This window comes from Mugil cephalus, chromosome 11 (assembly GCF_022458985.1).
Source record: "Mugil cephalus isolate CIBA_MC_2020 chromosome 11, CIBA_Mcephalus_1.1, whole genome shotgun sequence".
NCBI lineage: Eukaryota > Metazoa > Chordata > Actinopteri > Mugiliformes > Mugilidae > Mugil > Mugil cephalus.
Genome location: NC_061780.1, coordinates 5,550,200 through 5,564,375, shown reverse-complemented (window position 1 = coordinate 5,564,375; position 14,176 = coordinate 5,550,200). Strand labels below are relative to the sequence as shown.

Genomic DNA, 14,176 nt, shown 5'->3' with positions numbered 1-14,176 from the left:
GGCTTGGTGAGAAGGTGACAACTATTGGTGCCATTATTCGCAAGTGGAAGACCCATAAAAGGACCATCAACTGTCCTCGGTCTGGAGCTCCCCGCAAAATCTCGCCTCATGGAGTGAGGATGATGATGAGAAAGGTGAGGGAGCAGCCTAAAACAACACGGCAGGAACTTGTTAATGATCTGGAAGCAGTTGGGACCTCCGTCACCAAGAAAACAGTTGGCAACACACTGCGCCGTTATGGATTGAACTCTTGCAGTGCTCGCAAGGTCCCCCTGCTCAAGAAGGCACATGTACAGGCCCGCCTTAAGTTTGCCAGTGAACATCTAAATGACTCAGAAGGCTTGGGAGAAAGTGCTGTGGTCTGACGAAACCAAAGTTGAGCTATTTGGCATTAACTCGACCCGCCGTGTTTGGAGGATGAAAAAACGTGAGTATGACCCAAAGAACACCATACCCACGGTTAAGCATGGAGGTGGAAACATCATGTTTTGGGGCTGTTTTTCAGCAAAGGGTACAGGGCAACTTCACCGCATTATGGGGCCAATGAATGCAGCCATGTACTGTAACATCTTGGACAAAAACCTTCTTTCCTCAGCAAGAACACTGAAGATGCCTCGTGGGTGGGTTTTCCAACATGACAATGACCCAAAACATACTGCCAGGACAACAAAGGAGTGGCTCAAGAAGAAGCATATTAAGGTCATGGAGTGGCCTAGTCAGTCTCCAGACCTTAACCCGATCGAAAACCTGTGGAGGGAGCTGAAGCTCCGAGTTTCCAAGAGGCAGCCAAGAAACTTGAAGGATTTAGAGACTGTCTGTAAAGATGAATGGGCCAAAATCCCTCCTGCGCTGTGTGCAAACCTGGTGACCAACTACAAGAAACGTCTCATCGCTGTGCTTGCCAACAAAGGTTTCTCTACAAAGTACTGACTTGTGTTGTGCTTGGGATCAAATACTTATTTCCCTTAATAAAATACATAACAATTTATAACTTTTAGATTGTGTGTTTTTTATGCATTTTCGACTGATATTCTGTCTATATCCATAACCAGTAAACAACCATAAAAAACAGAGTCTGATCATTTCTATGGAAGTGGGCAAACTTACAAATTCAGCAGGGGATCAAATACTTATTTCCCCCACTGTACTATTAAAGTCAGTGAATTGTGTTTGGAATAGCAAACAATTTGCACTGTAAGAGTAAGACATTGAAAAAAACATGTGATTATTAACATATTTATTAGGAAATGGAGCACATCTTTACATATAGAAACATAATCACAGTAATACTTTGGAAATCCTACATGCTGCTCATTGTTGACAAACTAGCCATTAAATCACCTGAGATCAAGATAATTGTAGTTTTATGGCAGTAGACATTGATACATTCATGAGTAATAAATGCGGATCTTTTTTTTACCCCATAGTCGCTTGAGCCATTTACCTGATATAATACAACACTACGCATCAAATGGCAAATAAGATGTTCCTTGAAAAGCAAATGTGACAAATCTGTAATACAGAATGCCTTGATGCACGGTAAATGTTACCCTGAGCATACATTCATACAGGTCCTTGGATTTTTAAGGAAATACCTAACCCATCTAACACCCGACAATAAAATCACAGTAACACACGATTGAGGGGTCAAACAGGCTTGTTACAATCAGAATCTGTGGCATGAACTTCCATTGTTTCCAAGTGAAAACAGGAGATTATGTATGTAAGAATATTAAAAAAAATGTATAAACACTTCAAATCACCCTTTGAATGAAAAAGCTGGGTGTCCAAATTTCTGCAAACCAGTTAGTTTGACAGATGAGGTATTCAGTGGTTTCACAGAAATTGAAGAACAAAAGTAATAATTTCTGTTCCTTTTTTACTGAAGAGAAAGGAATCACATTCAAGTCATACTGGCACTGCAACATAAGTGGTAATTTTCAAATTAAAATGTGCAGTAAAAAATAAACAGTTTCACCTGATCACAGCACTTACCATACCAATTTTATGCCCTGAAATTATCTAAACCACCTTTAAACTTTGAACAGACATGAACGCTACCAAAACTGATTATGAGGTAATATTTGAGTGTTAAGTCATCTGTGACACATTCTTTTTGTCTTAAGCATTGATAGTCTGAAACACCTAGTATCGATGTGTTGAGATGAGACAACCCCAGATTATATACTACTAGCCCCAGTCCCTTTACAATATTCTACTATATCCCCATCTACAACGATTATAGAGGAAAAAAAATACAATAATAGTGGAACATTTTCTTCATATCATATCATAGCAAGTTAGGTCAAAGAGAACAAACCACAAAGATCACATTGGGTGCATGGAAATAAGCTTGTCGAGCTCTTTCGGATCATTGCTTTCTTTTTTTCTTTTTCTTTTTATAAAACCAAAATCTTAAACCCATTTGACTTTGGCTTCGTTGTTGCATGCTTCCCATCTTGTGGATGAGCTTCTAATCCCTGCTTTGTCTGGTACAACCACTCCTCGACTCCTTCCAATCAATCTGAAATATTCCCTGAGTTCTCAGATTGGTCATTCCTGAGATGAGCCTAAGAGTGGAGGTATTTGTTTTTTTTAGTTTTTTCCAGCCAACAACTTACTGTATGAGGTTCATGGAAACGTAAAAAACATAATCTAAAATATGAAACACATATTCAAAGGCGATTAAACTGAATATTAAAAAAAATAATAATGCATCTTACACATGATTAGTGCAGAGTAACATTGCATTGGCATAGAAAAAAGTATAAAAATGGACTTCTCTTTTGAAAGGCTCAACGTGAACCAAAATGAAAAAACAACAAAAAAACATAAAAGGCAAAGAAAACAAAAATTAAAAACAGTTTTCGTCATTCCTCATTATACTGTGTGCCTGAACAGTATGTCCTGTATATTATGTTGCAATGTGTTATATTACCGTTACATTGTTATCATATTTTCAAAGACAGTGACAGCGATTTATCAAGCACATACTGTATGTACAAAGTATTACACGTGTCGTGATGTTAAAAATGTGCCAACCTCATATATTCTCAAGTAATATGTAGCTTTGAATGACATTCTGCAGTTTTCGGATGTCTACCAGAACATTCATTGCTGAGAGGCTTCAACAGGAGCGGAAGGAGAAGCTGCAGCACTCTTGGATCAAAATAAATAAGTAGTATGATATTTTTTAAAAAGGCTTTAGAATAATTTTACATATATATTAATTGGATGTAAAAGACTCAGTCAGCTTCTCCTGTAAAACGGGAGTAAAATGCTGATTAGCTAGCTAGTCCTAGATGCTCCTCCATGCAGGCATGGTGTTCCTGAACTATTACCCTACTAAGGGATATAGGGAGGTAATGTCTTAAATAACTACCTAGAAGTGGATCGCACTGGACATAAACAAAAATACCAGCCTTCCCACTGGCAACATCATGTCTGATTCTGCCTCGGTTTATTCAAGTATCAAGAGGAGAGCTAACCAGACCCCTTAGTAACTCAGTCAAGTATCTTATTAGAAGCGGTGTTGTACGTGTACTGGAATTACTATCCCACTTGGCTGGAACTCTATCAAATCTAAGTTGAGGTAATTATAAAGCAGCAGTCTTAAAGCAGCAGTAAACTGAGAATATAATAGATGGAAACTTCATAATGCTTTGCGCTTCCTGAAAATTGCAGAGTAACTTAACATCCAGCTGAAAAAGAGGGTTTTTTCTGTCCCTTCTAGGCGAGACTTAAAAGAGTGTCTTGATTGCCCCGACAGCCCGTGGTTAAAAAAAAACACATTATTCCACACCCCGAGTACCTGTGACGTTATAGTTCATGTAGCCCCACACAACAGACCACACTTTACCATATCTTGGTGTGTTGTGTGAGGTGTAAGAAAATGCCAGACAACGGAAACTGTTTGGTCCGACAGAGCCTCCCCACATCTCAGACACGCTTAATGAAGTCGCTGGCCTGGTGTGTCGGGCGACAAGGTTCGTCTCGAGTGTTTTACCCGAAAAATCTGTCAAGCTCGCTCTTTTCTAACACTACGGCCACAAGTTTGTTTTCAGTCTCATGGCCATGGAGCCTTCTCTCCGCTGAAGATTTTTGCTTTTTAGCACCACACGGACAGCTGTCTTGAAGTAAATCATTGAGTTATTGTGAGAAGTTGAACCACCGGAGGTAAGTAAAAACACGCTTTTTAAGGCGGGATGTAAAGTTACTTTTTAAGGAGGCATGTTAGAGCTTCTGGCTGTAGTGCAAAATAGATTTGATTTAATCCCAGTTCAAATCATAATCACCAAAGCTGTACTCTGAGAATATTTGGTTTACCAGGAGCATGCCTGTTTTAGTAGTAGACCAAACATGCACCAATGAGGTAGACCATGCACTTTTATACAGCCAGCGAAACGCTGGATGGATTAAACGAAATGACAAGAAAGAAAAAAAAAAAGACCAAAAAACTGGAAACCACCCGTGGTCTGACATTCATTTGGCCCCAGGAAAACTGGATGGTCAACTGCAATATTGGCAGATGCCAAAACATTGCCTATAGCTACACCCTTAAACCCGTCCCATGTTTTTTTTTTTTTCCACGAACCCTCCCAGGCCCCATGCAATATGCAGGTAACATTCATGACAGAGGTACTAACTGTTACATCTCTGGCGTGTCGGATAATGAGGTGTAACAGTCAGGAAGGAGACTAAATTGTAAGGCAGCAAAAGTGTAGCTCTACACGAAACGGTATTACTGAAAAAAAAACAGAAGAGGTATGATGCCCACAGGAGGGGCACAGTGTCACATCAAAAAACATCTAAACTCAAACATTAATGGCATTGCTCGCTACAATCTCAAATCCCTCAAACAACAGCAGTGATTCATACATTTAGCAAGTGTCCTGAGTGCAATAATACAGCAGTATTCCTGAGTGTTACACCAAATGAAAACAAAAACTTCATCAACATTCTTTGAGTATTTTTTTTAACCTGAGGTAGTTCCAAAAGCAGCTTCAACAGCTGGAAGGGGGTCGCGTGTCCCTCCTCTCCATCAAAGCAGTTTGATTGGCCTCTGTGCTTCCCAGGCGTCGGATCCCTTCTTTAATCGGAGGTCTCAGGAGGTGGTGCCAAGTGGCTGTGCTCCTCCTCGTCTCCTTTCAAGGAGGAAGATTTTCCCTGAGAACCCGGTGAGGACTGTTGTGCTTTGATTGGGCAGCTGGCAACCATGTGGTCGATGCTTTGGCAGAAGTGGCACTTCTTGGGCTGGGGTGGTAACTTGCACTCTTTCGCATGGTGGTCCAGGCCTCCGCAGTTGTAGCATCTAAAAGAGTCAAAGAATTCAGAAGTTATTTAATTTAACTAAGCTGAAAAGGAGGGGGGGGTGTATTTCAGGTCACCAAAGCTAACATGCTTTTTTTCTTTATCACAAGAGTAAACCAACAGTAAAGTAAAGTCAAACAACATATATATGTACGTACATGTTTTAATCCATTTGAACACTGGACTGTCAGCGACAAACTTTGCAAATGCACCAACTTAAACAGTCAATAAATCATCCCGGTGACAAGTAAAGCACATACATACATATATTTTTTTGTTGTTGGGTGGTCTTTAAGTTGCACCAGTTAACCACTAGATGGCCACATTTCAACTGAAAATCACTTGGTCATAAGTCTTTAAGGGCATCCCAGGTCACACCCCGCAATGCATTTGAACATTTCAAAACTTTTTGATATTTCTTGGATGATCAGAAATTCTTGGATGACGCAAAATTGTATGACATGCTTTGGACAGGCAGCACTACTGTATTTTCAAGGTTCTGGTTTAGTTACCATGGATCATATTATAAGTTATGGGGCACAGCTTATGCTTTTTTTTTTGTCAGTTCGTCTCTGCCAAAAGCCTCCGATAGCCCTCTATTGTGTCAAAGCAAGACATCCGTTTAATCAGCATTGAACTTTAGAAAATGAATACCATAAGGGGTCAGTGAGAGCCACGAGGGGTGCCATCGGCTACCACTGTTCAAACATGATCTACAGAATGGCCACGCGTACAGGGCCAAAAGACAGATGAGTGGTGGGCGTTGGGCGGTCAGGCTGTTCCTCAGTGGACCCCCTGCCACCTTTGTGCAGCAGATGAAGTTTGGACGGGGCGGCCACCGAGGGGTCAGCGCGGCTTTGTAGCAGCGGCAGTTGGGGTAGTGTCAAGGTCTATACCGTCACATCACAGCAGCGCCCAACATCAGCATCCATCAGGAGGCAAGTGGAGGGAACGGGAAGTGGTGCCTTTGTCTAAAAAAGCTGCAGTAATGACCTCTGAACCTTGACCCTCAAACCCCCAATCTCATCCCAGCCCCCTTCTCTCTTGCTTTTACTCATACGCCGTTGCCGTGGCAACAGTGACCTTTCACCCCTTCGCCTGGGCTCGTGCATCTGTTATCAATTAAATGGACAGGAGCTTTTTTCCCCTCTCACAAACACACATAAGACACACACATATATAGACACACATAAAGGTGGTCTCTGAAATGTGGACTGAACGGCAGTGATTCACACTCAACAGGAGCCCAAAACTACAATACAACTGTACACTCCTTGCTGTCTGATTATCATTATAAATACGACTACGAACTCACACATAAATGATGTGTAAATGTTCTATAATAAGTAAAGGAGAACGATATGTTCTCCGTGGATCAGTGTGGTCTAGCGGGAGATATTGAACCACACCGAGCCTCTCAGGACTCTTTGAGGCAGTAATGATCTCTGTTCTCACACTGCCTACTCCCCGGCTGTAATCACAGCTGACAGGGGGGTGAAGTTGATACACCTCTAACCCTGTGTTATATTGATATTCAAAGACTGACGCAAAAGTCAAGAGCCTCTTAGCTCTGGTTTGTTTTGCTGGGAGGGACAATGTTGCCTGTGCATTGAACCTTTGGTTCTTCAGAGAAAATATGTTTTGTTTTATATGACTCATATGGAGGACTATGAGAACTATTTTGGCTATTTTTGTTACGTGGTTTTGGCCACATTTCCAACGATCCTAAGTAAACCTCCCTCTGTCTTCAAAAAAAGAGAAAGTGCCAGTATAATCCACAAATTCACAACCTCTCTCAAATAACCACAGTGAGATTGTGATTTTGGACTTACTGGTTTGATTCCCGAGTAAGAAATTACATTGGCGGAGGAAGCGGTTTAGTCAAAGAAAGAGAGTGGGCTGGTGTGAATTCACCAGGGACCAGCAGATTTAAACAGTTATTGATCCAGGTCACACGTCAAGCCGGCTGATGTGACCCTTGCTAGGGCTAGGGGTGGGGGCTGGGGTCGGAGGAGAGGAAGGAAAATGGGGAGAAAATACAACACCATTGTATATCTGATCCAGATACAACAATGACTGTGGATTCTTGTGTTTGTGTTTAATGAAAGCAGTGCATCTGTAGCTTGTTTTAAATAAACTGGGAGATTAAATTTGTTTCTTTTGGTGTTGAGAAAAATGTTCTTAAGTTAGGTAAATCGTGTTAAAACCCAACTGGATTATGTGAAAGATGCGTTGTCTTGAAGCTTAAAATATCTGATGGTCATTTCGAAAAAGCTGAAATTTTGACGTGTATGGTTGTAAAATCACCGTCACAATTGTTTGAACGATTACATTAATTACAGCAAATTAAAGCAAAGCTACTTTTTATGGCATTGTCACATACAATGTTTGGAATTTGTTCAATTTTTAAGTAGCAGCTACTTTTACTGCTCACATTACTGGATGTGTTTTTGTTTTCCACCCAGAGGAGCAGAACGGGAATAAAATTATATACTTTTTTTCACTTCATTCTCACAAAACACCCTCTTCCAGTTCACTTATGAAACAGACCAAACACCAAAATGTGTTTCCTGTTTATTCCCGGTTCATCCATGCTTACCTGTCTCCCTTTGAACGCCGCTTCTGGACCTTCTTGCCTTTGGGTCTGCGCTCGCTGCCCACACAGTGGATGCCGCCTGGTCCCGTAACTCGCTGTGACTCCAGGCCTTTGGACGACTTCTTGAAGGTAAACTCAACCGCTTCGCCCTCCTTCAGGCTGCGAAAGCCTTCCATGTGCAACTTGCTCTGAAGGGAAACATTGAGATTTTAGGTTTGTTTGGGGAACTCCAGTTTCATGACCAACCTGATGATTAATGGTGATTCGAGGGTTTGTGGAATTCGGATCATCCTACGTATAAAAAAGGGAAGAAAAAGCTTCATTCAGAAAAAAAAAAACAGAATTTTAAAATATCTTTCCTATCACAGACATACTTCTTAGTAAGATGTAAATAGTTTGACGTTTTAACACGTCCCATATTATGGTATTGTGAAATTCCCTCCACAATGAGCCTAACAAGACTTTGAACCCTGAGAAAAGCCCCCATCCATTCACACGGTGTGATACCATCAGCGCCCAATAGCACTTATCAGGTATTTTAAGGTGATCACTCTGTCTCCCCTGATAAATAAACAAGCTCCTCAAAGCTTGCTGCTCCCACTCTACCCAGCAGTTTGTGCACACTGCCCTGCATTACAAAGCACTGGTGCCTTAACGCGACATTGTCTTTTTGCTGTGTTTGAGTGGTAAACCTGATGAGGATAACCTTTAACCCATCCCCCCCTCAAGAGGAACAGCATTCCACACTGCTGCCCCCACCCCCATCACAAAGCTCCACTAACACACTGACCACCACTGCTACTACTACTAACCCTAAACTGCAGGATGCAGAGGTGGTGCTCAGGTTGGGGGTAGGGTGAAATTCCTTGGATAGTTGTTTGGCAGAGAGACACATAGGATAAAAGTTGAAAGAAAGCACGATTGATCAAGATCCCCCTTTGGTATCAATGATTTCCTGATTTCCAAGGAAACCTGATTATTTCGTCCTCTGTGATCAATAAGAGGATTTAGGAATTGCCCTTATATCAATAATCAAAAACAGGACAACAATGGATCTGGAAGTTTGCACATGCTGAGAGTTAACAATAGCCCAGCTCCCTGATTCACTATTCACTGACACTACGTTCACCTGACGTGAACCTCGAGGACGTGTGGATACCAATGATTCGTCAGAAACGTTTCTGATTCCCAAAAAAAGGAAAGAGCAATGATGAGGAAGAGATGCTGTGGTGTGGTTTTGAAGATAAATTCTTACACCGGCTAACACAACATGGGAAACTCCTCTCTGAAGCTCCCTTGGTAGATTAAAATTTCTTGGATACCACAGACTGTTGACATAGGAAGTCTTCAGTAATGCATCAGGTTTGTTTTGATAGACAACAATCCCATTTTCTTTGATTCATTTGTGTACACTCACACCTATCTATTACACTATCTATTAATTATAAAGACAACCATTTTGGAGAGGTTATAATTTAGATGGATAAATAGAGTACATCTCATCTCTCATGCAGCTTCACATTACACAAATAATTAAGACACACCAGCCCTCAGAGTTTACTTGGGAACCCTGCAAGCACTAAAGCCATCTTCAACAATAAGAACAACAAGAAAACTCCCGTCTTCTCTAATCCTTCGACGCTCAGTCACAGTTGAGCATCTGCTGCAGAGTCCTTAGGAAACACGACTGGTGAGCCATGACATCTGAGTGGCAACATGGACATCCGCAGAGCCACGGTCTCGTCAGGCCTCTGCCCTGGTGACCGTTAACCCACTTCCTCTTCCATGTGTGACCTTCCCCACCCCCATAACAGACCCTCACCAGCCACATGGCCCTATGAAGTTATCCTCACACAAAGGTACAGGAATAAGGTGGGTTCTTTTAACATGGGGGTTCCAGTACGTAGGGATTTTTTTAGTGGGTGATGTTGACTGTAAACTATATACCGAGCGTGTTTGGAACCCAGGGGAGGCAAAGAAAGACATCAGAGCCATGAGGGACAATAGCAGGGCTGCTGCTGAGACAAAGAGGGGCTCGGTCACGGCCGAGGGGTCCTTCATTCGGATGCATGGCTCTTTTGTCCACCTGCACAAAGACCTGCAGACCCAGGGAGTTAATTTTGCTTGACATGCGGCCACTAATTTTAGGACTGAGGCCTTTTACGTTGCCATAACCCAAATACATTCATCACCGAAGCACGTGTGTTCACCTTTTCTACTGACAGGGAGGGAACTAAGGCATCGGTTACAGATTTATTCTAAATAAAATGACAACCACTACAATATGAGGTTATTGCTCAATTAAAACAGCAAGCCATCTCAGTTTTTAGGTTCCTTTAACAACATGACATGAAATCGTGCAGCAATTTGATTTTTTTTTTTTTTAAACGCAGCGTGATACTGACACATGCTTTCTTTTAATTCCCTGAGTTGCTCAAGCACCGAACTGCAACTTCCAAACCTAAACTGAACTAACAATATGAGTAATGAAATACCGGCTTCCTGTGTACAGTCAAATAATATTTCAGTTACTACTGTTCTGCTGAACAATTTAATCTCTCTAAATGCATCATCACAGGCATGCAGCGGGAAGACAGAAGCAACTTCAGAGATGCTCGAGAGCAAATAATCAGTAGGAAAAGGGCCCAAATTAGTTAAATCTCCCGAGAGGAAACGGGACAAATGTCTCCACAGCTGAAACCTTTGCCAGGGCGGCGCGTGAACAAGGAAATGCACCCATTTGAAGTAGTGTGTTGCATAAGCTTTAGAGAGCACATGTACCACAGCCAAACACGGGAGGGGGGGTAGCAAACAGCTTTAATCACTTTATGACAGGAACTTTGAGGTGAATGAGAAGCTAGTGGGGATGACTCTCATTCACATGCTAAACCTTTATCTTATCAGACAGAAACGGTGGAGGAGGGAAACGCACCCCCACCTCCATACCTCCCACTTCATTATCATCACCGCTTTTAAAAAGGTAAAAGAAGATTTGGTAACGCTATGGTTGAACTAAAGAGTTTTTACCTTTAATCAATGAGAGGAAAGTCAAAACTTGTAACAACTACTTGAGGTAAGGAATGGCAAAACGTGTTAAAAAATAAATAAAGAGGAAAGACACGCTTGGCAAAAATCTGAATATTTCTCTATATGGCTAAAAGACAGCCATGCTTAACCCTGCCTTCAGTATATGGTTTCCACGGTAGGTGCAACAGGCTCTACAATATGTCATCCACTCATCTTACATACACAACCAACATATCGACTGGCCACAGCTCTTGCTAGATCAATTCTACATTTCCTCCTCCTCCTCCTTAAAGAGCAGTTTCTATGCAGCTCCATACAGGAGTTCAGTGAAACAAAATGCACACTTGTAATTTGTCCATCATATTTTAGTCTCCCTCCAGAAAACCACGAGGGCTGCTCTGGCTGCAACACGTGTTCCCACAGAGGGAGAAACACCCACCACAACCACTGCAAAAAAAAAAAAAAAAAAAAAAAAAAATCCATCTAAACCAGCTCCTTCTCGCTGATAATCAGAAATTTAACAATTCCAATTTAAGGACTGTGGCTAAATGTCTCAATCATCTTTTTGATTGGTGTCTTTTTACTAGATCATCTTTAGAATTTAGGGAACGAAAAAACACACACACACACACACACAAATCTGTTAAGCAACATTGGAAACAGGTGGGGTGACCGCACTCCTGTTCGTTAAAAAACAGACCATGTAATGGAAATGTGGACGTCTCTGAGTTGCATCAGTTTCGGTTTCAGGTCCTACCTGATGGACGAATACGTCGACCGGTTCGTCCAGTGGCACTCCTTCTCGGTTGGTCATGGACAGGAACCCGAAGCCCATGCGGACGTTGAACCACTTACACACGCCGTCCCCGCGGAAAGGCTGCGAATCCTCCTCGGTGCTCGGTCCCTCATCCTCCTCGGTCTTACAAACTCCTGCATAGAAATAAATAAATAAATAAAAGACACATAAAGAAAACGTGTAATAAAGCAAGACATGCTGTCCAAAAAATGTTTAACGTGCTTTAGAAAACAAACAAAAACTTTCGTTCTCTCGCGTTTTACCGCATCAATATAATCAATACCAATCAATGAAACGAGCACACCGGCCACCGGTTGAATTTTGCAATCGCTTGGATTAAAATGATCACAACCTTTACGAAATTCAACACTTTGTTCTTGTTATTTGCAGCAGACCGGCCGCCAAATCACCGAACTTATCCACGGCTGCGTGGGATCAGGATTTTAAAGAGAGACACACGGATCTCACATCACGTGTGTGAACAATGCCTTCAAATGTGCCACTGCAATCTGATACGGTCCCATCAGTTCGAAATGGGTTCAATTGCGTTGCAGGAAAATGTTTAAAACAAACGAACAAACAAACAAACAAAAACAATAATGAAAATAATACAATAAAATGCGGTTTCTTAAGTTACTCAACCTGGGAACTCCTGGTTGGAGACGGAACCCATGTCTTCAGCTCTGCCTTGAGTCAAAACTAGCACCCAAGCTACAGTATCCTTTCTAGCCCTCAAGCTGGGTAATCCTCACAGATTGCCACTTTCATGCAAAATGCTGTGAAAAGCTGAAGCTGCGCAGCGAGAGGGGAAAGCGGGAGAGGGAGGTAAACAAAAGGGGGCTGGCAACCTATTCCCCCCTAAACAATAAAGGGTGGGGGGGTCACAGGGGAAATTTTTGCTAAAGAACCCCCCTTCAAAAAAAAAAAAGGAGGAAAAAAAAAAACAATGCAACGAAACTCAGCCCCTCCAAGAAGCACTCCTAACCATTTCCAGATATAACTCCCCCAAAAGTCTCCACATAGCCTACCTTCTGCCATGTCCGCGGGCCAGTTTGCTCCCAGTGTTCGCTGCTGTCCGCACCTCTCCCTCTCTTGAAATGCGTTTCCTGCAGTGGTCAGCTCTGTTGGTCAATACAAATGACAGTTTCTCATCTAAAACCCCCACACTCTCGGTCACGTCCACGTGATTCCCAATTACAGTCCCCAAGGATGCACTGCATGTTGTTGTGTGATGGAAAGGCCCAAACGTGGGACGAGGTCAATCACTAGTAACGAATATAAAATGATTCTTCCCCGATCTGGACTTCTGTGTGTTTCAGTTCACTGTCAATTTGAACACAAATTCACCAAATATTTAAAAATGTACAGGCATATTTATGCTGGGCTGTAGGTAAAAACTATTGATACCCTCTGCACAAACTGAACGGGGCAAAACATTGCTTTTCCCCATTTATCTCTGTATTTAAAACATTTTTTTCCCCTAAATGTATGCACTGAAGTCCCCTGTAAAGTAGAGAGATTGGGAACAGAAGAACAATGAAAGGGTTAAAAACTGGTGGAGGCAGAAATTCCACATTCATTTACATTTTGGTATATTTTAAATGGTTTAACGATTTTTAGATCTGTGTCAACAACACACAGTAAATTTGAGTATTCTTGCACTGCATATTTTGTATCATTTGGTGTTGCTTTCTTGTGATCGCTGATTTGGTTCGCTGCTGTCCTAACATGCCAGAGAGAAAGGTTTGTAGTGGTAATCCAGATGAAATTAGGAGGGGGCAGGGTTTTCCCCTTACATGCAGCAGAGGAGGAACAGCTCGACATGAGTCAAAGCACCGAGGTGAAGACATGAAGTCAAGAAAAAAAGGCAAAGGCGGATTCGAATTCAATAGAAAGGAGAGATGCAGGGAAACAGATAGAAAAGGGAAATGAAAAAGGGCCACGACTCAAGGTGGGCGCATGGAAACGGCCCGAGCTGCTCAAACAAATTCATGGATCGATAGTGATTGATCACATCATGTTAAGATGTTCCCGCGTCCTTGTGGAATGATGGATGCATTAAAGACAGGATAGTAATCGTTTAACCAAGCCCCAAAAAAGACTCTAAAAACGAAAAAAGAAAGAAAAGGAGTTTGTTGCTTAATTAATCGAATTTATTTATAGATCATTATAATTATTACCCATAAGAATAAATAAGAATTATTTTCACTGCCACAGAGGCATATCATCGTTCTGAATTTATTTTGCATTTATTTATCACGAGCAACACATTTAAAATTGCATTTCGTTTGTATTCTGTATCAACAAATATGGACAAGATGAGATTTATATTAGAAATTCACTTTTGAGTGAATAACATTTTTTAGTTAAGAGCAACAGAGGAGTTTAAATGGTTGCTATTTTCTCTACTTTGAAAATTCAACCCCGCCTCTGTAAGGCGTGATGGA

General features: G+C 41.7%; 1 protein-coding gene across 2 annotated transcripts; it reads right to left on the bottom strand.

Annotated features, from left to right (window-relative positions):
* Positions 1-1,222: 1,222 nt before the first annotated feature.
* On the bottom strand, positions 1,223-12,879 carry lin28aa (lin-28 homolog Aa). Of its 2 annotated transcripts, none has more exons than XM_047597865.1 (4): positions 12,758-12,879; positions 11,691-11,863; positions 7,910-8,094; positions 1,223-5,311 (listed from the first exon to the last, which is right to left on the bottom strand). In XM_047597865.1, exons 1-4 carry the CDS (start codon positions 12,765-12,767, stop codon positions 5,092-5,094), a joined length of 588 nt encoding a protein of 195 aa, XP_047453821.1. In that variant the 5' UTR covers positions 12,768-12,879; the 3' UTR covers positions 1,223-5,091. The 2 variants fall into 2 exon arrangements, with proteins under 2 accessions (XP_047453821.1, XP_047453820.1); XM_047597864.1 differs by lacking the exon at positions 12,758-12,879 and adding an exon at positions 12,372-12,538.
* Positions 12,880-14,176: the final 1,297 nt, after the last annotated feature.

Bases quoted from the DNA above. Each gene is read 5' to 3' on its own strand.
- lin28aa (XM_047597864.1), bottom strand. From the start codon at position 12,402: ATGGGTTCCGTCTCCAACCAGGAGTTCCCAG. The intron at 11,864-12,371 runs GTTGAGTAACTT...ATTTCTATGCAG, and splicing joins CTCCAACCAGGAGTTCCCAG to GAGTTTGTAAGACCGAGGAG. The intron at 8,095-11,690 runs GTAGGACCTGAA...GTTTCCCTTCAG, and splicing joins TCGACGTATTCGTCCATCAG to AGCAAGTTGCACATGGAAGG.